Below are 27,501 nucleotides of genomic sequence, written 5' to 3'. Positions count from 1 at the left end.
CTCTTTTCTCTTTCTCGCTTTCTTTCTTTCCTCTTTCCTTTCTTTCCTCTCTCTCCTCCCTCCCTCTTTCTCTTTCCCCTCCCTCTTTCGTCTCTCCCTTTCCTCTTTCTTCTCCCTTTCTCTCCTCTTTCTCCCTCTTTCCTCTCTTTCCTCTCTCCCCTTTCCTCTCCCTCTCCCTTTCTTTCGTTCCTTTCCTTCCTCTTTCTCCCTTTCTATCCTTTCTTCCTTTCTCTCCTCTCTCCTCTTTCTTTCCTTTCCTCTTTCTCCCTTTCTCTTTCCTCTTTTCTTTCTTTCCTCTCTCCCCTCTCCCTTTCTCTCCTCTTTCCTTTCTCTCTTTCCTTTCTTTCCTCTTTCTCCCTTTCCTCCCTTTCTCCCTCTTTCTATTTCTTTCCTCTCTCCCCCTCTCCCTTTCTTTCATCTCCCTTTCTCTTTTCTCTTTCTTCCTCTTTCTCTTCCTTTCCTTTCTCCCTTTCCTCTTTCCTTTCTTTCCTTTCTCTTTCCTTTCTCTCCCCCTCTCCCTTCCTCTTTTCTCTCCCTCTTTCTTCTCTCCCTTTCTTTCGTCTACCTCCCGTTCTCTTTCCTCTTTTTTCTCCCTTTCTCTTTCCTCTCTTTCTCCCTCTTTCTCTTTCTTTCCTTTCTCTCCCTTCTCCCTCTCTTTCCTCTCCCTTTCTCTTGCTTCCTCTTTCTCTTTCTTTCCTCCCTCTTTCCTCTCTCTCTCCCTCTCTTTTTCTCTTCACCTCCCCCCCTTTACTAACAGAACCAGTTCACCTACCAAAACATTTAACTTCCTCCTTTAGAGATGGGCAATGTGGATTCACCACATTCTGACCAAGAGAAATGCCAGCACCTCTCATCAATTCTGCTGCAGGGACAGCAAACGCTGTATGTTAGCAATATCTGGAGAGCTACAGTTCATCCGCACCCTCCTGAAAGGCTGTCCCATCCATTGCAATGTCACGCTTTGAAAGGCCTCTCCCCCTCCTCCGCTTCAGGCCGACTGCACCCAGCAGGGAGCCTCAGTAGCCAGCGCGGAAGGGAGCAAGGGAGGAAAAGAGACAGACCATCTCCTCGCAGCTCACTTCCAATCCCAAAGTGGTGAATCCTGCTTGGGATTTGGGACTGAGAGGGGGTCCTGGCTCCTAAGTTGCAGGGACTTCCAACCACAGAGCTTGCTTGGCTCTGTTCCCAGCCAGCGCCACATGTGCGCAAAACAACAGCAACAAACTACTGCGATCGAGACTTACCCGCCTCGGTAGCAAACCATTTGAAGCAAGCAGCCTCGTCCACAGAGAGAGGAGAGGAGAGAGTGAGGGCGGATGAGCTAAGTTTGTGGCAGGTATAACAAGGATTCGGGAGAAGCTAGCACGAAAGTTCCGTGTCTTTTGACTTAGCTCGCCTTGTCCCCCACTGGTTCTTTGCCCGAACAAGTCACCCTCTCTCTCTTTCCTCTGCCCCCCCTCTCCAGATGAGGAGAGAGAGAGAGAAAGAAAGGCAGACAGCGCCAAAGGGGCAGGGAGGGGAGGCCCGGGGATGGCCCAGGAAGTGATGCCCCCCCTGCTGCAGCCTGCCCAGCCCGGGGAGACATTTGGCCGGGTGAGTTGCCCAGGGACGGCACAGGAAGCAATGTCCCCCTGCCACCCAGCCTGGCCTGGGAGACGCGTAGCCAACTCAGCGGCCTGGGGATGGCCCAGGGAGCGATGCCCCTGCCGCCGCCCCAGCCAGGACTGCCGCCCGGCCCAGGCAGACACGTGGTCGGCTTGGTGGCCCAGGGATGGCCCAGGAAGGAATGTCCCCAGCCTGGCGTGGGGAGATGTTTGGCCGGCTTGGCGACCTGGGGACGGCCCAGGGAGCAATGCCCCCGCCGCCGCCCCCCCCAGCTGGGACTGCTGCTCAGCCCAGACCAAGGAGATGCGTGACCAGCTCAGCTGTCCGGGGACGGCTCAGGAAGCAATACCCTCCTGCCACCGCCCCAGCCTGGACTGCTGCCTGGCCCGGCCTGGAAAGACACATAGCCGGTTCAGTGGCCCGGGGACGGCCCAGGGAGAGATGCCGCCGCCGCCACCCCAGCCGGGACTTCCGCCTGGCATGGGCAGACAGGTGGCCGGCTCGTCGACCCAGGAAGTGATGTCCCTGCTGCCCCAGCCGGGGACTGAAGCCTGGGGGGGGGCAGCAGGAGGAAGAAGGGGGGAGGGGGAGGGGGAGGAGGAGGCTCCGGAGCCGCAGGAGATGGCTCAAAGAGCCGCATGCGGCTCCGGAGCCGCGGGTTGCCGACCCGTGGGTTATGTTATCAGGCCTGGGACTGCCATGGCACTGGAGACTGAGATGCCTCTGTTGTTGAGGTGGCCATTGTTATCCCTTCACATCACCTAGAATTTGTATATTTGATTTTTTATAATTTTTATATATGATTTATTTGCTATATTTTTATAAATATTTGAAGATATGGATTTTTGCATATCTAACTTTTATATTGTTGTTTTATCTCATTGTTATGTGTTGTGCAGAATTGCTTTTGCAAGATGGGAGACTACATAAATTAAAGGAAGGAAGGAAGGAAGGAAGGAAGGAAGGAAGGAAGGAAGGAAGGAAGGAAGGAAGGAAGGAAGGAAGGAAGCTTGAGTTTAATTCTAAAATCTCCACTATATTATTATTTATAAATGTTTAGAAAAAGTAAAAGAAAAATTAATTAATTAATTAATCTAAAATTAATATAAATTAATATTTAATTTCTGACTTCCTCCTTTGTAATCCAAAGTACAAAATGCCTGTTGATGTAAGCTTTACATCTCTAAAGTAAATTCTATTTTTTTGGGGGGTAGAATATGTTAATTGCTGTTCTCTCTTGATGGGCAATGTCTATAAAAAATAATGTTATATATTTATTCTATGGCAAGAAATCATGTCAAATTTCACAAAGGTAGATCCAGACATTTTACTTGATAAGTAAATATGTGTTCTAGGGATGTTTTACAGATAGTGATCTATGGTAAATATTTTGATTTGCAAATATCTTCAAAAATCTTCTTCTGTAGTGATTTACTGAGATTCTTAAAAAGCAGCATTTTGGGGGATTTAGTATCACACAGACGAGAAGAACAGTTCTGATCTCACATGAGATCTGATGCATTTCCAGTTCATGCACAGCCCTAATTTTTTTTTATATACACATTTTATTGGTCTTCTTAATTTTTACATCAAGGTGCTCAGGAAAACACCATGGTGAAAGGGTAATCAATCATAGCAAAACAAGTCATATATATATAACTAAAATTAATATCTTAAAAATTCCCCCCTCTATTTCCCTCACATGATATAACAAATTTAGTTTAATCTATTTCTTCTTAAAATTCAATCAATCCGCAGAATCATCCCTACTATTACATCTATATAAATCACTCCTGCTTTTAAGCTCCACTAATTTCAATTAACATATTTCAATTAATCTTAAACAAACATATTAATAAAACTTTGGGTATCCCTTCTACAACACACATAATATTCCAAGAATAACATTCTAATATTTTCACATATATTCCATATCTTAATTTAATACAGTGTTTCTCAACCTTGACAATTTTAAGGCATGTGGACTTCAACTCCCAGAATTCCACAGCCAGCATTGCTGGCTGTGGAATTCTGGGAGTTGAAGTCCACATGCCTTAAAATTGTCAAGGTTGAGAAACACTGATTTAATACATCATTAATTAATACCCTTTCTTATCTTATCGTAGATCTCTCTAATTCTTCTGCTATTACAAAATAGTTTTCTATATAAACAGAGTAAAAAAACAAAAAAAGAATCATTTCAACCTGTTAAGTAAAATTTAAATCTCAACCAAATTAACTATCGTATCTAAGACAAACATATTATTACACCAATTATTATCTTACTGCTTTCATTTATTCAATTAGATTGTCAAATCAGTCCAAATCTCTAAAGCCCTTTTGATCCAGTAATTAAGATTTTCAATCACACTTTTAAATTTAACTCTGGCTTTTTTTCTATACCAAGCTGGTTTCCATAATGTCGCATCTATGTCGTCAAATCTCAGTATTTGAGTACTAATGTTTATCAACAAATCGCTCTGATCAAAATTCTCTTCCCCTTCTTCCAGTATCATTTAAGCAATATAGTCCATTTTATTCTATATTATAATTTCAGGTTGATTATCCAGGTTGTCATAACTTTCAATCAATCGTGTCTGGCTATCAATTCCTGTTAATTTTAGCAGTGGGAGTACTTCACTTATAGTCATTTTTTGATCTTCAAAGTTCTCCACCGTTTGTACATAGACTTGTGAAATATCCTCCTCTGTAGTAGTTAGTTGATTTATAGAGTAGTCATTTAAAGTCTCAATCTGGGATTTTGGGTCCAGAATTTTTCTAAAGTTCAATTGATCAGTGAGTTCTTCCATCTCAAATTGTGTATACTGTTGCATATAAGCTTCTTCTTGGCCTGTAGATTGGTCTTTTAACATTTGAGGCTCAGCTTGTGATTCTACAAGATGGTCTTTAGTTTTTCTCCATGACTTCATCTCCTCTGTCATTTCCAATATTTTTTCCAATATCAGCTCATAGTCAAGCTGTGGGTAAAAGTCTTCTATTTCCATAGTAAAAGAGTCTTTTAATCTTTTTGTGGAAACTATATTTATTAAGAGTCCATATACATCCACTTCCACAATTTTTAAATCACAAACACAACCCACAGCTGTTTCCAAGCCTTTATCTTTTCTTCTTGTTAATACACAGTTCATGCACAGCCCTAATTTTTAGTCATTCCATTACTGCCCCCAATCTCACCTCAGTGAGCCACAAAAGTGTTCTAAAGCAACCTAATTGACTTGGTATTCATACATTGGCCAAATCTGGTATCTACAATACCCCAAGTTTAAACATCCAAACCAGAATTTTCAGCTGAATGTGCAAACACTGAGAATATCAGCACTATATGATAATTGCAACAGACTTTTATCAAAGGAAAGTTATTTTCAAACTTAATCTCAAGAGCTGGTCTCCATTCTATCAAAATGGTGGTGCTCTGTATAGAATACAGTTTCCTTTGTTTTATTTTCTTTCAATTGGACAGTTGGGTGAATGCTACCATTTGAATGAAAGGAAAACCATTAAAAATAGCATATGTGTTACTGAAGTGTCTGCTAAGATGTATGAGATAAACAAAGATCTAATAAATCGAAGTAGCCTAGTGGTTGAAGATTAGTACAAGGGCTATGTAGTACTTCAGTTTTACAGGGGGAAAAGTGTTTTGCAGTGTGCATGGGCATACATGTAGCACCTATCAGGAACGCCTAAAACTAGCAGGTTTTTCAATAGAAGGCAATATCTGTAGCTCAGAGTTGAATTGTGAAATTCTTGGTATTCTCTAAGCTTGGTTGTTTGCTTGGGGACATTTCATTACCCAACTAGATAGAATCATCATTGCAAGTGATTGTGAAGTTTGCTGCCTATTTTTATGGAGGGGTGTAATTTTCTCCTTGACAGTTCCTTAATTAGAGTACTGTTTTCTCCCTCCACCAACCCCCCCCCGTCACAGTACTATTACCTAGCTGGGTAATGAGATGTCCGCAAACAAACAACGAAGCTCAGAGAACCCCAAGAACACCAAAAACAGCTTATTTCCTGGAGAAAGATATAACTGCTTTGATTGTTCCCAACAGATATTATATGAGTACTCCTAGACTCTTAAAATCCAAAGTTTGGCATAGCTATAATAGGGGTTTATTTTAGTATATACAGTAGCACACTGAAGCAGCATTCAGAATATCATATTAAGCATTGCCTTGCACAAAGGGAACATTTGTTAATTCATGACATTTAAGGAGAAGAATCACACAATTTAACAAACTTTATTTTTAGTCCTAAAATGTAAGAATAGCAAAGTAATCTTGGAGTCTTGCACAAATGATGGATTTCTAAAAAGAAATTCTCTTTTTAAATTAGTGATATCAAATCTGTTGATATTAAAAGAACTATATCGAGAAAAGGAAAATACTGGGAAACAGTCCAATAATACCAAATAAAGTTAAAATAATTCTGGATGTCTCACAACAATTAAACAAATTACTATAAAATCAATAATATAACATAATAAAAGATGGCAAGTACAGCAGAGTTTATTTTACCTCACATTCTGCTCTTATATGTTGTACAATTTCAGTGTAATAATATGCAGTTTTTGTGTTTGTTTCCATTAAAACTCTCCTCTTAATTCAGTTCTGAAAACAAAATAAATTTACCCAAAAAAATGCATGCATTGATCTCCTGAATTAAATTATAATTTACACTTTGAATTTTCAGTGTGTTCATGCGGAAAATCTCCTTCCATGTTTTTTTTATGAATTTTCATTTTGTTTTGTTCCAAGTGTGCCATTTTCTTCGCTAACCCTGCACAGAAATAACTTGGAAACATAGTCTGAAGACTATTATATTGAGTATTTGCCAGAGGGTTTTTTAATGTTAAGAATTGCCACTTCAATATTTCAGCATGTTTTACCATTGGCTTTAATGGAACTTATTCCTCCACGTTTGGCTTTGAATCTCCTGCACTTGACTCTCCTGTTCTTTGTTTTCATTTTTCCCAAGTTCTTTATATATTTAGTACCTGTAATCAGGCTTCATGTGAGATTGTGTAGCCTCTTCTATTTTGTCATGTGATCTGTACTATTAGTATATAGATATTTGATGGAGGATACAGATCTATGTAGCAAAGTCGCCTTCTTTTTCCTTCTGTTAAGTTTCTCATGTTCTGTTAATTTCTTCTGTCTCTATGTTTAGAAATACTGGAATGTAAAATCTATCATCCAATTTCAGAGACATTTAGAATTAAATGATTTACACTACTATGTTAGTTCTAGTTTTGCTCACCATTCCCTAAGTAGTCAAATCTAAAAAATTTATTTAGCGTATTCTCTACTTTGTCTTCCAGATCTTTTATAAAGATATAAAACAAAATGGGACCGAATTGCGATCCCTGGATCCCACTGGAACTCTCTCCCCAACTAGATGGACTGCCACTTACGATTACCCTCTTAAAACGGTTAGATAGCCAGTTTTTGATCCATTTGATTGTATTAACTGTCCAAGACATCTTATGTTTTTCTGTTCAACTATATCCTTCTTTTGTTTAATAATTACAGAAGAGTTAACTAAGGTTGTAGAATAGAGTCAGAATGATCTTATTTCAGCCTTTCAGGAAAAATGTCTTCATTTAAACTCTTTTTTTGTCATCAAGTATAGATGATTGAAAAGTCCCTTTTAGAGGTGTATTTATGTTTGTCTTAAATTTAAGTCATATTGTTTGTGTGTGTTTATGTATGTGTGTTTTTAAAGTAATTGTTTAGTATAACCTATTTCCCACCATACTGAATTTTAGCTTTTTTCACCCATTCTTATTGTTGTTGGACTTTTTTTTACACTTTTAATGTATTTATATTTAAAATGTTCATGGAATCTTAATTCATATTCTTATACCTCCCATCTTAGATTTGCTTTGCTTCAGATTACATTTAACTCTGCTTTCTTTAGTGAACTTTTTTCTCTTCATTCTCCATATAGGGTGTATAATTCTATAACAATAATGTCTTAGCTTTGCTTTTTTTCATGGATAGTTTCTTTGGGGCCTCTGAGACATGCACAAATTCACCTCATTTTCTGTTTTGGGAGCACCAACAATTTTTCCTTAATATTGCTCTAAATAATTTAGTAAATCTGCCATAATCTTGCTACTATCATATTTACAATCATAATGATCAAAAATGTAATAGACTAGGAAAAAAACAATACATGTATGCTAATGAAAGAATTTATTAAGCAATAATAGATGAAAACAATATAGAAATCTGTGGCAGATAGTATCCATTTCTTCTACTAGATTTGATTATCAGATATACATAGGACTTGCAAAATTTCATCATACGAAAGCAAACATTGTTTAATTTGTTACCTGAAACAGTTTTAAATCTGTTCACTTGTGAGCCAGACTCATTTATAACTCCCATCTCTTTTATCTATGACCTGCTACATAGTTTAGAGATAAAGGCATTTTATCTAAATCATTTTACAATTATTTTAGATATAATAAAAACTGCCCATTTTGATTTTGTGAATGCATTGGGAAACAAATAGATTCACCAACAGATTTAGAGAAAGTAGAGTAAGAAGTCATGATTTTGGGTAACTCTATAAGAAATAGAAAGAAAAGGCAGGATGCAAAGATTCCCATAACATTTGTGCTGACGTAAAAACAAACAATCTCTGAGTGAAATAAGTATACAGTGTAACTCATTATACAGCAGGGGTGTTAAACTGGCGGCCTGTGGGCCAGATGCATCACGCACAGGCCACGCCCACCCCAGCTCCTTAAAGGCAAAAAACGTCATGATAAATCATGATACTTCACGTGACATGATCGAGTTTGACACCCGTGTTATAGAGAGTATGACCACAGACTATTGTTCTGCTAAGTGTGCTATTTAGGTATTCTATTGATGGGCAAATTCAAGTATTTTGTTCTTTCCTTATTTTCTCATGAGCTTAAATATTACATTTAATTGGAATTCAAATTAGGGGACTCCTCTTTATAAAAAAAGACAGATGGCCACTCAGAATAGAGGTATGGATGAAAATTACTTGGAATAGCCTGCTCTCTCAACTAACATTAGGACAGCCATGTTCCTGTAATCATTTTAGAAAGCAGTAAGACTGACTTTTCCAAACCTTTGGAACAAGGGGTGCAAAATAATTAAAAACTATAGTACCTGGGAAGGATTACTTTTAGATAGGAGGCCAAATAATATGTTTAATCTTGTTTTACTGTGTATGTTTAGAATATAAAGATGTGTATAAATAAATAAAATAAGGAAAGCATGCTGAACATCTTTCATAAAAAGAATCATGGAATTCTTTCCCATTTCTTAAGAACAGGCCAGGATTATGTGACCAGCAAGAAAGAAGGCATGGGACTTCAAATGGAGAAATCTGCAGTATTCTGAGTCACTTCCCAACAGCCTCTACCTTAGGGATGCAGTGGGGAATATATTTGTTTTTAAAAAAAATTCCACATCCAATGTAACAGTTTGTGAAAATGACCTTGGAAGACAAAGGGAAGATCTCCATCAGGGCCATGGTCAGATAAACAACAGCTTAGCCCACAACAGGAATGGCAAACAACACAGAAAGGACTTTCCTTTCTCCCTCGGCTATAAAGGCAATGAGGGAGAATTGTACTTGCAAAATTATTTTAATGTAACCTTACAATAAAAGTAGAGCTAATTCTTCTGGGCGTGTTTATTGTTTGGACTACTTCACAAGGCTGATAGTCCTCAACCAGAGTAGGCCCATTTTAAAGCTTGATCTTGTTTTTCCTATGTGCCAAATTTGGTCCAGTTCTCTTCATTTTTAGAGGATCCAGTTTTGGTCACCACGATGTAAAAAAGATATTGAGACTCTAGAAAGCCTACAGAGAAGAGCAACAAAGATGATTAGGGGACTGGAGGTTAAAACATATAAGGAAAGGTTGATGGAATTGGGTATGTCTAGTTTAATGAAGAGAAGGATGAGGGGGGGGACATGATAGCAGTGTTCCAATATCTCAGGGGTTGCCACAAAGAAGAGGGAGTCAAGCTATTTTCCAAAGTGCCTGAAGGCAGAAAAAGAAGCAACGGATGGAAACTAATCAAGGAGAGAAGCAACCTAGAACTAAGGAGAAACTTCCTGACAGTTAGAACAATTAACCAGTGGAACAACCTGCCTCCAGAAGTGGTGAATGCTCCAACACTGGAAGTTTTTAAGAAGAGACTGGACAGCCATTTCTCTGAAATGGTATAGGGTTACCTGCCTGAGCAGGGGGTTGGACTTGATGACCTCCAATGTCCCTTCCAACTTTATTATTATTATGATGATCATCGCACAGTCAGCCAGATGTTCAGACTGGATTTGGCATTTTGTCTACCTATCGAGTCCTTACCCAGGACCTGGGATAGGCAGATGTGGATGTTTAATGGTATTACAGATATCGTCGCAGGATGGAAGCAGTTCCTAGTAAGGCCGCCTTTTGCAATTGACTAATAGCGAATTTATCAATGCCAATGGTGTTCAAGTGGTGCTCCAGTTGTTTTGGGATTGCACCCAAGGAGCCTATTACTATTGGTACTACCCTTGCTTGCTTTTGTCACAGTTTTTCTATTTCTATTTGTAGGTCTTTGTATTTTGTTGTCTTCTCCAGTTCTTTCTCGTCTATTCTGCTGTCTCCAGGCACTGCCACGTCCACTATCCAGACTTTTTTGTCTTTCTTATTGACAATTGTTAAATCTGGGGTGTTATGTTGCAGGTGCTTGTCTGTTTGAATTCTGAAGTCCCAGAGCAGTTTCATTTTATCATTTTCTATGACTTTCTCTATTTTATGATCCCACCAATTTTTGCTTACAGGCAAATTATATTTTTTGCAGATCTTCCAAAGCACCATTGTTACTACTTTGTCATGCGGCTGTTTGTAGTCAGTCTGTGCAATATTCTTGCAACAGCTTACCAGGTGGTCCACTGTTTCTTCAGCTTCTTTGCATAGACGGCACTTACTGTCTGTTGCTGTCTTCTCAATTTTGACTTTATATGCATTTGTCCTTAAGGCTTGGTCTTGTGCAGCCAGAATTAGTCCCTCTATCTCTTTCTTCAATTTTCCTGCTTTTAGCTATTGCCAGGTCTTGTTATTATCTGCTTTCCCAGCTATTTTTTTATGTATTGGCCATGTAGTGCTTTGTCTTCCCATGCCTCTATCTGTTCTTCATTTGGTCTTTCTTGTAGGCCAGTTTGGTCTCTCCAGTAGTCAGTAAGCCTTCCTGATATACTAATTTCAGTGCATCTTCATCATTATTCTTCAGATATTCTTCCAAAGCCATTTTTTCTTCTTCAACCATCTGATGTACTTGTAGCATTCCACGCCCACCTATTTGCCTTGGTAGATAAAGTCTATCAATGTCACTGCGTGGATGAAGGGCGTGATTCATTGTCATTATTTTTCTGGTCTGCCTATCCATTGATTTTAGTTCTGCTTGAGTCCAGTCCACTATTCCAGCTGTGTACCTAATGACTGGGATTGCCCAAGTGTTGATTGCCTTTATGGTATTTCCTCCATTGAGTTTGGATTTTAAGATCTTCTTCACTCTCTGGATGTATTCACCTCTAATCTTTTTCTTGACTTCAGTGTGCTTGATGTTGTCAGCTTGAAGGATACCCAAGTATTTGTAGTATTCTTCCTCATCCAGACTCTTAATGTTATTTTCGTGGGGCATCTTGATTCCTTCAGTTTTCACTATTTTTCCTTGTTTGATATTAAGTGTGGCACATTTGTCCAAGCCAAACTCCATTACAATATCTTGGCTATATATACGGACAGTGTTGAGCAGCGATTCTATTTCAGATGATGTTTTTCCATACAGCTTCAGATCATCCATATAAAGGAGGTGGGATAGTCTGGCAGATGTTTTGATGTTTGATAGCCATGTCCTGAGTTATTCAGTATTGTTGACAGAGGAAACAGTGCAATAACAAATAGTAATGGTGACAATGAATCTTCTTGAAATATTCCTCTCTTGATATTAACCTCTCCCAGTCTCTCACCATTGATCTGCAACTGTGTCTTCCATTGTGCCATCGATCTTTGCACAAATTTTCTGATGTTTCTACTTACTCCTGTTATTTCTAGGCACGTGATTATCCAGTCATGTGGCAGAGAGTCAAATGCCTTTTTGTAGTCAATCCATGCCACATTCAGGTTGGTCTTCCTTTTCTTGAAGTTTTCCAAGATCATTTTGTCTATTAGGAGTTGATCTTTTGTTCCTCTGCTATTGGGGCGGTTTCCTTTCTGCTCAGGTGGAAAGAGATTGTTTTCAACTAGATGCTGTTGTACTGCATCAGGTACCACACCAGTTAGTAATTTGAAAGTTGTTGTTGTTGTTGTTGTTGTTGTTCTAGGAAGGGAGGGCAGGGTGGTTAAGAATGAAATGTCTCAGTCATCCAGGTCATGGTTGTCCCAAAGTGCTTTTTTAGGAGGCAATTGGACTTTCTTGTTTTTCTTTGAAGGCATTTCGCTTCTTATCCAAGAAGCTTCTTCAACTCTGACCAGATGGTGGGGAATAGAAGGATTTATATTCCTTGCAGACAGCAAGAGAGTTGTTGGGGCTATTTGGAGGTTTCTTCTGTGTCCTCAGGGTCACCTGAGTAGTGCAAATGTATGTGGAGCCTTCTGACTGCAGGATGTTTTCTGCCCTGTTCCTGTAGTCTGTAATGTTGTCTGGAAGTCCATTCATACTCCTACACCATTCGAAGGGTGTACATCCCAAAGTGCATAGCTAACTGTCGATGGAGATTCTCAGTCATCCAGGTCATGGTTATCCCAAAGGTGCTTTTTCAGGAAGCAACTGGATTTAAGAATGGAATAGTCAGCCGAATTCTGAGCTGCTGTGAAATTGTCTTTCCAATAATGTTATGCTATATTATGAAAAATGGGGAGGGTTCCCTCTGCAGTTGAATTCAGCCCACTTTCCAATTCAAGTTTTTCTTTTGTTTGCTTCTGCTAAACCAAATTTAGCCTCATCTTATTCTGGTTGTGAAGACTTATCCTGCTTTCAGACAAACTGACAGAGTCTGAAGACTATTTTTCTTCTTCTTTTTTGTCCAAAATTCCTTTGGATTAGGAAGTGTAGAAAGGGGGAAACCCATTAAGGAAATGCTTTTTCCTCCTGAGATTTCAATGGCAACTGCTTATTCTGAGCATTTTAAAGAAGAGAAACTTCTCAACAATTGAGAACTTTAATGCAGGAAAAGGAGCAAACTTCACAGAGCATTATACACAAAAGCCTTATTAATATTTTTCCCCTTTGGCAATCTGTTATTTAGCTATTATTTCAATTGATAGAAACAGTAGATTGTTTCTGGTCTATCTTACCAGTGGCAACTTAAGAGAATGTACACAGCATACCTTCCTCAAACTTTTCCTCATAAAAAATATGAGGTAGGTTAGACTAACAAATATCAATTATCCCCAATAATTCAGTACTTTGCCTAGCTTAGGGTGGAAATAAACCATGATATTATGCAGTTCTAGTCCAATACTTGCATTGTGTTGAACTGCATTTCATTGGTTCTCTCATACAGCACCAGAATAATACACATTCAACTCAGTCTAAAACCAAATGGCATTTGTTTCTTATCCAGAACAGAATTTCTTCTGTTTCTAACAATTCTTAAAAAAAAAAGATAAATTCCCAAGAAAAAAATTAATTTTTAATTAATTAATCATGTAGAAATTGATCTACGTCAGGTGTCTTCAAACTTGGCCCTTTTATGACTTGTAGACATCCTAGCTGAGGAATTCTGGGAGTTGAAGTCCACAAGTCATAAAAGGGCCAAGTTTGAAGACCTCTGATCTACATGGTTCAAAAAAATAACATAGAAGTTAAGATTGGTTATAGAAGTAAAAATATTATTTAATAAATGAATTTGATTTATTCCATGCTGCTCACACTGAATTTGCAGTCTTAATAATGCAAAAAACCAACCTAAAAATATTATTGATCATTATATATCACTGTTATATAAGAATTTGCTTTGAACCATCAGTTTCCTGAATAGCATTGTTTGCTTTTTTTTCCCTTAGCTTTATGTAAGAATGTGGTAAAACTATTTATTTATTTATTCATTTATTTATTCGTTTATTTATTTATTTATGAGACTTATATACCATTTTAAGTGCAAACACTCTCTAAGCCGTGTACACCAGTAAGCAATGTATATATATATATTTACATTGCCCCCAACAATCTGGGTCCTCATTTTACCTACCCCGGAAGGATGGAAGGCTGAGTCAACCTAATATAAAGTGATTGATACAGTAGCAACCTGTAGACTGTTCCAGAAAATGTAGATGCTAACTTCACTGTATTTCTGCAACAGTAATCCTGGTGACATCACCAAAGAAGTCAAATCAGCTGTGCAAGACTTTTTATGTATCAGAATGATCTCAGAATTCCATTTTCACTTCATTCTATCTAAGACATTATTTCTCAACCTCAGCAACTTTTAAGAGGCGTGGACTTCAACTCCCAGAATTTCTCAGCCTCAATTGAGAAACACTGTCCTAGGATATTCACATACAGTGTCTAAGGTATAACAGTCCTTTTACATAATCAGAAAGTTTATCTTCCAGTACATTTGGAAAATAAAATACTTCTTGCCATGAGCAGCACTCTCAGGCAACATATTTTATCTCTGAGGATATTTTTTTTTAGCCTACATTTACATACAAAATACAAATGTTTTGGATCAAAATGTTGAGTTCAAAACAGTCTGTTTTGAGTGGGAAACAGCTGCTTCAAGTGTAAAATGTTGCTATTCTGAGAATTTTACACTCTTCAAATACTTAAAATAAGAATGGGGTACATGCTGAAAACATGTTTCAGATTCAAAATAATTTGATTTTAAAAGTATTCCTAATTCAAAAGTTGAGAAAACACGGCAAAGTTCTATTTAGAGATTCAGGCTCTTTGGAAGTAAGGTCAATAATGTCTTCTATATCTTGGCTATGGTCAAATTTCAGGACCCATATCTAAGTACCTGTTTAACTCCTTCTGCACTTGATCACCTCGTTTTTTAAGCAACCAGTCTAGCATTTGTTCTAGTAGAATTGTGGCATAGTGATCTACAGGAGGATCTTTGAAATGAATCATGATACAATTGCCTTTCTGAAAGAGCCTACTGGACCCAAGAATGTCTTCAAGAATGTTTTTTGCACAAACCTTTCAGTGTCTGTATGTTCATGCATGCACATTTGTGTGTGTGTGTGTGTGTGTGTGTGTGTGTGTGTGTGTGTGTGTGTGTAGCTCCTTCTCTTATGGAACTGTAGTCAATTTAGTTGTTATTAGTTGTTATGGCAAAGCCAAGTCATATACAGTTAAACAGGAACAGCAATTCAAATGTTAGGAGAATAGAACAGTCATTGGGTTTGCTTGGCTGCACTCCAAGCTGTTTTGATTATGCCTATTAGAAAGAACATAAATATATTTCCAATGAGAATGATTCTAAAAATTGCCCTACCCTCTGGAATAGCATCTGTCTGGAGATATACACAGATCCCACTCTCCACAAGTCTCTTGAGACTTGATTCAGTTCCCAGACCTAGGCTTATGATCTCTGTGGAATCCCTGTCAAGTCCTTTTTTACATGTTGGGGAGTGCTATTTTAGTTTCAACAGTCATGTGTTTTTAATAGAGCTTTAACATACACATTGGACATATTGTTTTTGAGTTGAGCAGTTTTAATAAATCAAATAAAGAAATAGTTACCCTAATAGAGTATTATATCAGTAGAAAGAATACTATGAAAGAGGCATACTTATGTATGATGTTAATAAGTAGTGCACAAGACATGGGGGAAAGAGGTGGCAATAAATTTCAACACATGCCCTGTGACTTTTATACTTGTTTCTGAAGTGAAGACATAAGTACAAACAGCCAGGGCTTACATTATGACAATGGGATACATTTTGTTTCATTATTTTGGTTTAAAGTAGATGCCTATTATGGTGTTTAAAATAGAAGTTTTGACATGATTCATTATATCTGCATCTGCTCTGCAATCAAAAGGAAAAGGTAGACATTCAGACAGGGCTAATTCACTCTGCTTTATTTATCAAAACTAGATTTATTTTTCAGCTATCTTTTTACAAATAATAAAGGGTAATTAGATAATACATCTATGAATGCAAATTTGGGGATACAATTGGACTTTAAATGTTTAAGTTTTATTTCAAAATGTATTTAAATTATGTAAAAGATAGGGCAAAAATCTGTAAAGTAATGCATAAAAGGATATTGCAATAAATTATCTGACAATAATGGCTGAGCTGATGTAAAAAAAAAGGAATACAAAAGTTGTTTTGATTCTAATGGTCTCTAGCTGCCAGTTCTAGAATTGTTCAGAAAGCCAGGACAAACAAAGTAGTATTTAGTAAATGAGCTTAGAATCTTTAAAAAAAAGAAAAGAAGGCATGCAGGAAGGTTTTTTTTTTAAAGGTAGGAAGGCAACAGCAAGAAAGATAGAATACATATAAATATAATTAAAATTTTTGTATTATATAACATTATGCTAAAACATATTACCATGTTTAGTGATAATAATTCAGGTCCCCAGGCCTTCTAGAGCAGACAGATCTTTACCAGCTTCTGCAAGGCTAGAAGGTCTCAAAGGGCAAGATATTACACAGTTATCTATTCCCTGTAATAGATAACATTATAGATACCCACACCTTGAGCTACATATTTACAATTAACTAACACCTTCAGTTATACTCTATAACAGGGGTGTCAAACTGCCGGCCCATGGGCTGGATGCATCATGCCGAAACCGCGCCCACCCCATTGATGTTGCGAGTTTGACACCCCTGCTTTATAACAACTTGGGAGTTAAGGCCTCTATTACTTTGAATTAGAGCAGAGGTCCCCAACGCCCAGCAACCGGGCCGCACAAACAAGCAAAGCCCCATCTGCAGGAAAAACTCTCTCCACATAACCAGTGTCCAAAAGGTTGGGGACCTCAGAATTGGAGTATAGACAATTTAAATATTACTCCCACACAATGTTTTATTGTTCCGTTTAATATAAAAATCAGGATGAACTTCTGTGAATGGTTTGACTTTTCAGCCTATGCTTTGCAAGCAACAAAACTGTACAACTCACATATCTTAGCATGCTAGTTATGTAGTGCATATTTGATATTAAAGAAGAAAGTGAACAGTGCAGAAATTTCAGCCAGGCAGGAAGTAATAGCCTATGTAAAATTACTCCCAGAGAAAAATAATTACTTCCCTTTGTTATCAATGAACATACTTTCAGATATTAGATCTCATCTCATTGATATATTAAAATGTTACATGCAACTCCTTTAGATAGCCATCATTTTGGAGTTTCTAGGAACTCATTGGAATTGCCTTTCCAAGTAAGTATATAAAGAAAAATATCAGCAGTATCTCAGGGTACTGTACAATTTTACAAGTTGATTTTTGGTCTGTCTGTAAATTCCATTGTGCTATTTGCCATATAATGATTTAAGGTAATTATAAGATGCTTCCATGATTACTAATTTGAGTATTAATATAGTATTCATTTTATATTTTGTTTTTTCCATTCATCCATGTTTATCTTTTCAGCTTTCTTCCTATGGAATTATCCTATGCTACATCTAAAGTTTGTGTCTTATTGCTGTATAATCCTTAAGCCCCTTCTTAATGTTATTTTCACGTCATTTCAATTCATATGTTGAGGGTTGGGGTAGTTTCAATGCCTACCAGTTTGGATATATATGTGTGCATGTGTATACATGCATATATATGCTCACTTATATTTACTTCCATTGCAAATACATGTTGTCCATAGTGTCAGGGCTAAGACAACAACAGCATTTCTAAAATAAGGACCTACAGTACTTCTGCTGCTTGTTGGCTCACACTGCCCTGTGCTTTTAATTAGTGTGCATAGTTTACAATAATAGCCTATAGTGCATTAATTTTTAATGAAAACTAACAGCTGATTTTTTTCTAAGGAAACTGGTTTTGATTTATTAACTTACAGGACAGAAGAATAATTGGCACATATCATTGTCCAGAAATGTATTCAACAAAGGTATATTTTATTGCTTTCTTAATGGTTTTATCCTTAGGGATGTAAAACTGAGGGCTTGAACTCATTACAGACCAATGGCACATTGTTTGTGACCTGGCATCTTCATGCCAAAATCTTGTCCAACTTTGGTTGAATTGCAAAGGGTGTTCATTCTTTTGAATCATCTCCACATCATTTACCCAATCACAACCTAGGTCTAATTGACAATGCATTCTTCATTTCCTATAATGAACTACACTGTATTGTTTGGCAATGTTATATAGCTCCCACATTTTTGCCTCAGATGACTGCACTTGGTGAAGTGATGTTGCTTTCTAAAGTCTGTAAAACGCTTTGGGATCCTTCTGGATGAAAAGCGCCTGCAGAATAAATGTGTTTCACTGTTGTATTGTAAGCTTTTCTTTTGTTACAAGCATACATTTTCATTAGAAATGGGTGAACCTATTCTGTTGTTCTGAAACTCAACATTGCTTTCCTAATCAAAAACACAGATCAACTTCAAAAATTAGTTCAATTTGCTTTTCATCAATTGAATTTATTTCTTATTTTAGAAAATTGATATCTGTTTAATGTTTATAAAGAGAAATACAAAATCTCTATCTCCCTGTGGAGGCTCATCCATTACTAATTTTCTGCTAGTAAATGATTTCCAGTGTGTTTTTAGAAAAGAAGTAGATATCTCCAGCCTTCTTAAATAATAGTGTCTTCTGACAAATGTCTGATTACCAAAAAAGTGATTACAAGAATAAAATATGAAACATACAAAATGACATATTCTGAAAACAATTTTCTTTTTCTTCTAAATTATTTAAATATATGTCAGCTTATTATTCACACTGTATTAACTATGAGATCTAAAGAAGGCTGGAGATTGGTTAAAGGGTTTGGATGCTGACTGGAAATTAAAAAATAAAAAATAAACTTTTAGAAAGCTTGCCCACCCTGCTTGTATGATTCACTCCATACAACCACTCTTCCCCGAATTAACCAATGCTCCTCTTTTATGATTTCTGATATCAGTGACTATGTTATTTATTTCACAACTGTATCCCAGAGTTAACTTTCTTCCTTTTAAACTGTTTCAATATAATGACTTAAACCGTAAATAATTTACCATTTGGCAAATGGTGAATTCTTCAGTGTTTAGTTCCATGAAATGCACATGGAAATACTGGGCACATTTGTCTGTACTGTGAAAATATTATCATCCCTACCCATTTACCTCTTTTGGGGAGTGGCTAGCTGACTTTTGGTTTCAAGGATGAAGTGGTAATGTCTTGAAAAATGACTTGGCTATGCTTATGCATATACATTTCTTAAGGGAATGCAGACATGATATGCTTGGTTATCAATATGTTTGTTTCATAGGAAATGATAAAGGAACAGCCCCAGACATTCTGACCAGAATTATCAAATTCAATTCAATAATTGACAATGTCATATTTAACGCAATAATAATAATAATGTACACATTCTCTGCAAATGCATGAAACAATGTCTGTAAAATTCACAATACATAGTACTGTTTGTTTGAATATTTCTGAGAGACTGATGCAATGCTTATGTCTTTTGTGGACCCTGATATAAAGCAATTATGCCACTGTCTCCTACGGCAGTAGACAGGTTGACACATTCATCTATTACCAAACCAATTGCAGACCTAAAGTTTTCAGGTTGCACTCTGAAAAATGGTTTACAAATTTGCCAGGAATATGGATCAGAATATTTTTTTTTTTCAAGCATACGTCCCTTCATCCATGTGTCTTCCCAACGTACTTCCTTTTAAAAACAAAGCACTGGTGATGCACAGCATTGTCATTGTGATGCATAACTGATTGAGATGTGTGTGACTATTTAGACTATTCTAAACTGATACTCAGGGTCTCAACATTAAATTTAATATACTTAACTCAAAAACTACATTTAAAGCTCAGATAATCAGAAATCAAATGATTATATACTAAGAATACAATTTTTCCTAACATGGATAAAGACTGATGCTATTTTTAAGCAATAACTCACAGACAATGAAAGCATAACCCGTATAACCCGTATTTAGTTTTGAATAGCTGAGAGTAGCATTTGCAAGAAACACGACATTTGAAACATCGATAATCCTGTCCTCACTCCCCCCCCCCCCCGTTAATCGTATCTGATTCTCGGAGACTGCCTGGACAAGTGTCTGCAGTTTTCTTAGCAAGGTTTTTCAGAAGTGGGGTTTGCCATTGCCTCCATCCTAGGGCTAAAGGAAAGTGACTGGTCACCCAGCTGGCCTTTGTGTAAGCCCAGGACCAGAACTCATGATCTCCTAATTTCTAGCCTGATGCCTTAACCGTTACATCAAACTAGCTTGTCTCTTAATTAAAAATACTTTAAAAAGAATATTAAATTTTAATATGATTTTACTGTAAAATAAATGCCTGGTTATTTTGGTTTCTGAATTACAGCTAAATGCTCTGCCTAGTCATTGCATTGGTAAGATGATCCAGGATTGATTTTTTTTCTATTTTCTTCCCAATGATATCCACAGTAATATAACTTGATGACACCAGTCTAAACAAAAAAGAGTGTTTCTCTGGCAATGAAAAATTAATGATCTTTTATACCAAAGTGAGCATTGTAAGCCCACATCCACCCAATTGCATATTTCAAAAGTATTTTCAATGGAGTTAGCCCTGCATCCAAACAACAGAATAAATATAACAAACATCTTGAGGAAAGCAGGCGAATACCTAACTATCTCATGCTACATTATTCTTGAGCTCATTAAAAATACTGTTAAGATGTTCAGAATTAAATGTAGCTAACAGTAGCAAAACTATAAATTTCTGAGATTCAGTAGCCAGATAAAGGTAGTGAAATGTGTCATATAATCTATTTGCCTGAGCTATAAAAAAAAATAATTTACCAGCCTGTGTTCGTATTTGGACTACGCAGTGCTTCAGATTTGAAAGCAAAAGGGACTTTGGAAACTATGAGACACACATTTTCTCTTGTCTAAAACCTCTTAAATGGAGCACATCTTTTCCTGGAATTGCATGGCAATTCTGCTGTCTCAAGAAAGGATGTAGCTATTTTAAGGAAATAGAAACTGAATGTTTAATGCGTCAAAGCATTAGTGGATTTCAAATCTGAAGCACCGCATAGCCCTGCTTTGTATGCTTCTCTTTTTATCAGCACTGTTTAATGGCTTAGATCCAGTCTTTTATTAATTAGTGGAGTTTGGTAACTGATTTCACACATTAAGACAATTTCTTCTGTTTTTACAGATGGACCCACATGAGAACATTTTGTTGAGCACGCTTGAAATTAAAAATGAGATGGCTGCCTCTGAAGCTGTTATAGGGCTCGGGGACCCTAGAAGCACGATGCTGGCCTATGATACCTCAAGTATCCAGTATCGGAAGGCTGGCTTACCAAGACACAGCTTTGGCCGTAATGCTCTGGAACGGCACGTGGCCCAAAAGAAAAGCCGGTTAAGGAGACGTGCTTCTCAGTTGAAAATTACTATCCCTGACTTGACTGATGTAAATGCCATAGATCGATGGTCACGCATATTCTTCCCGGTTGTTTTTTCTTTCTTCAATATTGTCTATTGGCTTTACTATGTGAACTAAAAACAAAGAAAGCCACACAAATATCAAGAACTGGATTTCTCTTCAAAATTGATTGTACAGCCAAATGTGGGACTTAGGAAGAACAAAATCTATTCAGGACAAGTTATTTTAAAACACCTTATTTGCTGGCCCACTCTATAACCTGTTCAGTAATGTTTGGATTTATTTTGCACAACTGTGAAGCCTATCAAGTTACAGTACAAATGTACACAATCTGGCTTTTAAAGATATAATTGCATTTGATGTTTGGAGGCAGACCTGAAACGTGGTCTCTTCATTTTTGGATGATACTGAAAGGGGAAGCTAAAAAGTTAGGTTTGAACTTCTTCTTCTAGACTCATCTGGGTTAAAGAGCATTATTTGAATGAAAAGAGTACGGTCATATTATATCAAAATCAACATCATGTTCATATTTTACCTTTTTATTTTAATTTGAAGCTACAGTGAGTCATAATGCCTGCCATCATATTATGAAGACATGTATCAAGCTGTTGACTGAATTAAGAATTCTTTTTGGAAAATATGAAAGCAAATTACACATAATTGGGAAGTATTTAAGTCAGCATATCAATTACCATTGTGTGAACCATAGAGCTATTTTGGAGATGGCCAATATGTCCAACTGTGCACCATTAAATGTAATATCTAGGAGCCTTCTATGTATTAGTGCCAAATGAGAGTGGGCCGGCAATTACTTCATAGGTAGTTTTTTCTCAGTGCTTTGTACTTTCTTCTGGAACAGAGAAAGACGTGCCAAATGTTGTCAAACACAAGGATCAAATATCATGCAAATTACAAATCTTGATCAACAAAATATTTCCTAAATTATAATTTGGGGTTGTATTTCCCTTCTATTTGAAAACAATTGAGTAGATCATACATTTTATAGTTCACATATTTATTTAGATATGCAAACAGACCCGTCAAAAAAGTAAGCTTATTGAAAGGAACTGGATCATCGTCTTCACTCAATACTTTCCATTCAGTTTTAGAACTTTTTTTAAGAGAGGACAATGAATGGGGGAGAGCTACTCATATATTTTCCAGCTGAAGGGACTGAATGATTTTCATTAATTTTTTTTCCTCACATAAGTATTTTACAATTACGCTCTCTTGGTTCATGTATATTGTCCAATCAATTCAGTAGAATTTACATGAAATTCATATAAGGTAGCCGTGTCCTCCTGGAACAGAAGATCAACCTGTTTCAGGAAATAAATGCATTATCATAGTTGGGAATGAGTATCCTTTGGAACTAGAAATGTTCCATATTCTTTTTATCATGTTTCTTTTTTGTATGTATGTATATATTGCTTCCAGCTAATAGTTTCCGTAGCACAAAGGATTCTTTATTTCTTTGTAATATACTTTAAAATTAAGCTTCCTAGGCTCTTTGCAAGCATACTTGGTTGAATTATGAACTTCACAGTTTGTGAAAAGACTGGTATTGTGACTCAGGCACAACAGCACTGAGTCGCACACTTTTTTTTTTGTCATGTTTTTTTTTTTCCATCAGATGGACAGTGTTTTAGAACACCCCCTTCTAAAACATCTTTTGGAACAAATAAGATGTGTTTTGCTACATTCATGTGTTATGTTATTTTTTTTCTTTTGCTGAAATTGCCCATTAATTTTATAAAAACCAAAATGTGAAAACTATCAACCAAGGGATTTTTAGACATTAAAAAAAAGAGAATCCCTTCTATCCTTTTTTTTTTTCTTCTTCTCAGATTGGTTCAACAAGCCAGCCTTAGAAAAACTACAGAATCAGCTTCTAAAACTGCACTTTACCATAGCTGAAGTTTATAGTACAAGCCATAATATTTTCTAATCTTTCCAAGGAGAGGGTGAATTTTACCCTGGGGGCTAAAAAAGAAAGTACATATTCATCTCCATGAGGTCATTTATGTTATTAAGTAGAAGATGCTTTCAGGAGTAAATGAGAAATCACATTTCTGAATAAATTAATTCAAAGACATACGAGTAACTTAAATTAAAATGAGATTTAAAGTGAGGTTGGCAAATGGAGATCTAAGATAACACAAAAAAAGGTTTATCTCCTCCAATACCAGCATGTGGTAGAGATTAAAAAAACATTATACAGTTTACTTCACAAAGGACATTGAACTAAGCTATTACCGTTGTATTTATCTGAAATATACTCTAATTTTGTTTTGTTTAGAGCCATGTTTTGCCTAATAATTATTCCTTTAATTATTACTTTTTTTCAGGTTTTGGATGCATACTAGCCAGCAATTAAGGTGTTTTTTCTTCATATATTAAGTTCACCACAAAATTACAACGATATAATATGGCACAGTTTTAACCATATCTTTCAGATTAATGCTCTGTAAATATGTTCTGTATATGACTGCTACTAAGTTTAATATGCATTTTCCAACTAAAACTCATGTGCCATATTTATGTTTGTCTAAGGAAAGCTATGTTTTTATAGACATGGTAGTTTAAATGACTAGGAAGAAAGAACCAAGTAATTTCATTCTGAATACTTTCAGCAAAGTTTGAATAATAGTATTGAAAGACACACCTGGGAAATTTTACATTCTAATATATAAAATCAGCCAGACAAAAGCACAATGCATAGATAACATGAGAGCAAATACATATTGCTAGCCAGCTAAATATATCTAGGAAAATGATCCTGCTAGGTAAAATATACATTTTCTTTCTTTCTTTCTTTTAAATTAAGCTTATATTTCAATTTCCCACTTAGTGAAATTAATTTAAGTAAGCCAAACTCAGACCATTATCTACATATATGATACAAATAAAGACATATTTCCACATGTTTATATATATTCTTGAATGTATACACATATATGTGTTTATATCTTATGTGTGTGTAACTACACATGCATAGACATACACACACATACGTATGAATTTTTACAGTCTCCTAATCTAATGAAACCAGTTTGTGCATAGAAATGGATATGAGCACATTGATCTGTAAACTGGGTGGGCAGGTTGCTGAGTAAGGTGAGGGAGAAGATTGTTCCAATATTTGCAGCTTCTGACACTGGTGTCTCTTTTATATTGATGGGACATTTCAAATTCCAATTTCCTGAAAGCGTTTGCAGCCACAATAAAACTACAGGACCACATTTACATTTTCTGTTACATCTGTTTGATGCTATGGAGGGATGTTAAAGAAGCCCCCTGCCCATTCTTAATAGGATGACCACACTTGAAAGATGAGAGGTAATTTGAGATGCCACCAGCAGATGTAAAGAAAGGAAAAGACACAAGGATTGAGTTGTTAGAGAAATGGTCTCTATTTTATCCTCCTGAGAGAAAGATCAGGGCTGAGCTAGAGACATCGCCATCCTGTCCAGTCCAACTTCCTTTTTAATTAGCATTGCAGACCTTCAGCCTCTGCTGCTCATAATTGTTTGGGTTTGAGCTAGAATCTTGCATTGGTATTTCAAAAGGAATAAGCTAATAACAGTTGTGTTTCTATAGTCAACCAATATGTGAATATTTTTTGAGAACATAAATTATTAATGTATTTAAAATCTTACTATACAGGGTAACTGGAGATTTCTATATCAGCAGATCAATGCGTATAATTCTTATGAAGCATTTCACAGTGGATATTGCGATAGTACTATATCTTCTACCATCTCAGCAGAGACTAACTCTCACATTGTTTGTCTATTTCTTTTTTTTTTTCAATGAAAACATCTCTACTAACTTTTTAAAAAGTCCTAATACCTAGATAGAAAAAGCAAAACTATGACATATTTCTCTGGGGAGAAAAAAGATAAGAGGGTTCAGGTACAATAGTTTAAAAATAGTGATCATAACATTTTGCTATTTGTACATAGGTCATACAATGTGAGCAATCGTAATTTAAAAAAAACAAAACTGTAAATATTATCAGATTTCTTAACATTTTTAACTTCTAATTTGTACTTTAATGTAAGGCAAAAAGTTGATTCTATTTATGGTTTAGGTTAGTGTCCTAAAATGTAAATATTTAAATAAGCTGTAAATGAAATGTCAATAAAAAGAGTAATTGTTCAATGATTTTTTAAAAAAAACTAAGTACAGTAATTGCAGCTTTCTAGCAGAACAATTTAAACACCCTTTTGCATAAGACTTGGATTTCAGAGGACAATATCAAAATATACAAATACTTAATAAGATTGGCATATTATTCAGTCAGTATCAATGTAACCAGTTCAATTCTAAGCGGGGAGGAGAAAGAACCGATAAAAATCCTTAATGAGTGCCATTATCCATTGACTTTGGTGCACATGGAGATTCAGGGGCATGTGGATACTTCAGAATAGATCTGCAGGTGTGCTTTTTACACTAGCATCTCTGAAGCACTGCAAGTTAGAGGGAGTCAACTCCATATTTTCGTTGGGATGGTGTCTGATATTGAAATGAATAAGGCAACTGCTAATTCTGCAGAGCTTCTTGGGAAAATTGGAGCTACATGTAGTTTTAGAATTGCGGCCCTGGTTTTTCATGAGCCTATTTTGATTTCCATTAATACTAAGTCTGCAATTCTGAAAGGACTTCAGAATTGCCATTAACTAGGGAATGTGACTTAAAGGAACTCCTGGAGAAAGTTGGAGTTATCAAGTGACTTAAAGAGACCATACTTCTAGTTAGAGAGTAGTCTGTCTAGTGTACCATGAGTCCTTAATAAAATATTACTACTTAACCTCAGTAACCTTTAAGATATGTGACCTTTAACTTCCAGAATTCCTCAGCCACCCATGCTGGCTGGGAAATTCTGGAAGCTGAAAGCCCCCATCTTAAAAGTTGTTCAGGTTGAGAAACAAAGAAATTTTCTATAGTTTGGGCCACAGTGACAGCCTTTTATCCAGACACAGTAATAATACTGATGATTTTCTCTTCCAGGAAGTGAAAAAGATATAATACAGATTTAAGGAGTTAAAGGAACTATGATTTTTTTCATGAGTGTAATATTATTCTCAGAAAGACATCATGCACATTCCTTGTCTTTTAGAGACTGGTACAAAGAAATTTGTCTGTCATTGTTTAGCATTCTGTTCCTTTCCAGCCTAACTCAATCCACCCAATGCGAAAGAAATATATTTAAAGGGAACTCTATCAAGATATTGCTTAACACCAAAGGTAAAGTTTAACAAAAATGCACTAGGAAATGTTCAAGAGACCATGTTATAGCCTTTACCAATGGCATTTATAATCCAAGTTAATTAATTCATGATAAAGTGGAGTAGATTAACTTTGCAGGTTATATGCAACACATTTTTGTGTGTCAAATTATTTAAGTATTTTGATAATGAATCTATATTAAGGTTATTATTTTAAGTCTTAACTCCAAATAGCTACAGTTAAATTCAATTTCTTCTAAATTCAAATTTAGCAGCATTATATATGTTTGCATTGTTAGTGCCACTGAAAGATTCACCAGGGAATACATTTAAGATCCACCATATAGTTTTAGTTCATGCAAGCATTTAAAACATCTAAGAACTCTATCATAGTTTACCATGTTTTGAGATTTCACAATTTTAATTTGCATGGGTGTTTAAATGATTCTGTTAGTACTGTCTTTGCATCCTTCTCTTCCTCTTTTTTTAACCTAGTACTATTTACTCCATAATGTAGTAACCATGAGACTTACTAATGACCTTGTAGCCTTTCTAATATGCACATAATGCACATTTTCCAATGGCTAGAAAATGCAAAATATTAGTGGATAACATTGCATCATGTTTTTTCTCAGAAGGACTGCTAACCTCTGGAATAATAGAGGTAGTCAAATGATTATTGTAAATTGAATAGCACATAAGAGATATTTTCTTGAAACTAAACTTATTACAGCCAGTTTCAGCATGTAAATATATAATAATGTTGGCTAGTGTGTAATTCTTAAACTAAAAAAATATAAATAAAGGAAATATAAAAGAATCTATTTATTTTTATTATTATTTATATTTATAAAACATAATCTTTACATGATGGCTGGGGGGAAAATCACCCTGTTGCTGCAAAATCAAAAGTGGTGTGTTGGGTCTGTTTTTGGGGGGAAGAGCTTATTTTTTTATTTTTTTTCCCACACAAGTAAAAGGCCAAAATAGTACATTTGTTGATTCTCTTCTATATATGCAATGTCATGCAATGCAGCTTTCATGGAGATTTTACCCATGCATATACATTTAAGGATAACAGTA

The 27,501-nt window shown here is 36.2% G+C and overlaps 1 protein-coding gene across 8 annotated transcripts in view; it reads left to right on the top strand.

Annotated features, from left to right (window-relative positions):
- The window catches only part of GABRB2 (gamma-aminobutyric acid type A receptor subunit beta2), a 126,497-nt gene extending 99,259 nt beyond the window's left edge, over positions 1-27,238 (top strand). For 3 of the 8 annotated variants that reach the window (XM_039343615.1, XM_039343591.1, XM_039343643.1), the window contains 3 exons: positions 6,944-7,054; positions 17,637-17,687; positions 20,957-27,238. In XM_039343615.1, coding sequence (XP_039199549.1) covers positions 6,944-7,054; positions 17,637-17,687; positions 20,957-21,304 — 510 coding nt within the window. In that variant the 3' untranslated portion in view covers positions 21,305-27,238. Of the gene's footprint in view, positions 1-6,943; positions 7,055-8,940; positions 9,507-17,636; positions 17,688-20,956 lie in introns of those variants that run through there. The other 5 variants (XM_039343597.1, XM_039343625.1, XM_039343607.1 and 2 more) reach the window with 5 other exon arrangements.
- The last annotated feature ends 263 nt before the right edge of the window (positions 27,239-27,501 follow it).

Source organism: Crotalus tigris, unplaced genomic scaffold (genome assembly GCF_016545835.1).
Source record: "Crotalus tigris isolate CLP2741 ecotype Arizona unplaced genomic scaffold, ASM1654583v1 scf7180000017551.9496454, whole genome shotgun sequence".
Taxonomy (NCBI): Eukaryota; Metazoa; Chordata; class Lepidosauria; order Squamata; family Viperidae; genus Crotalus; species Crotalus tigris.
The sequence above is the reverse complement of the archived record's forward strand: the minus strand, read 5'-3'. Positions and strand labels throughout refer to the sequence as shown.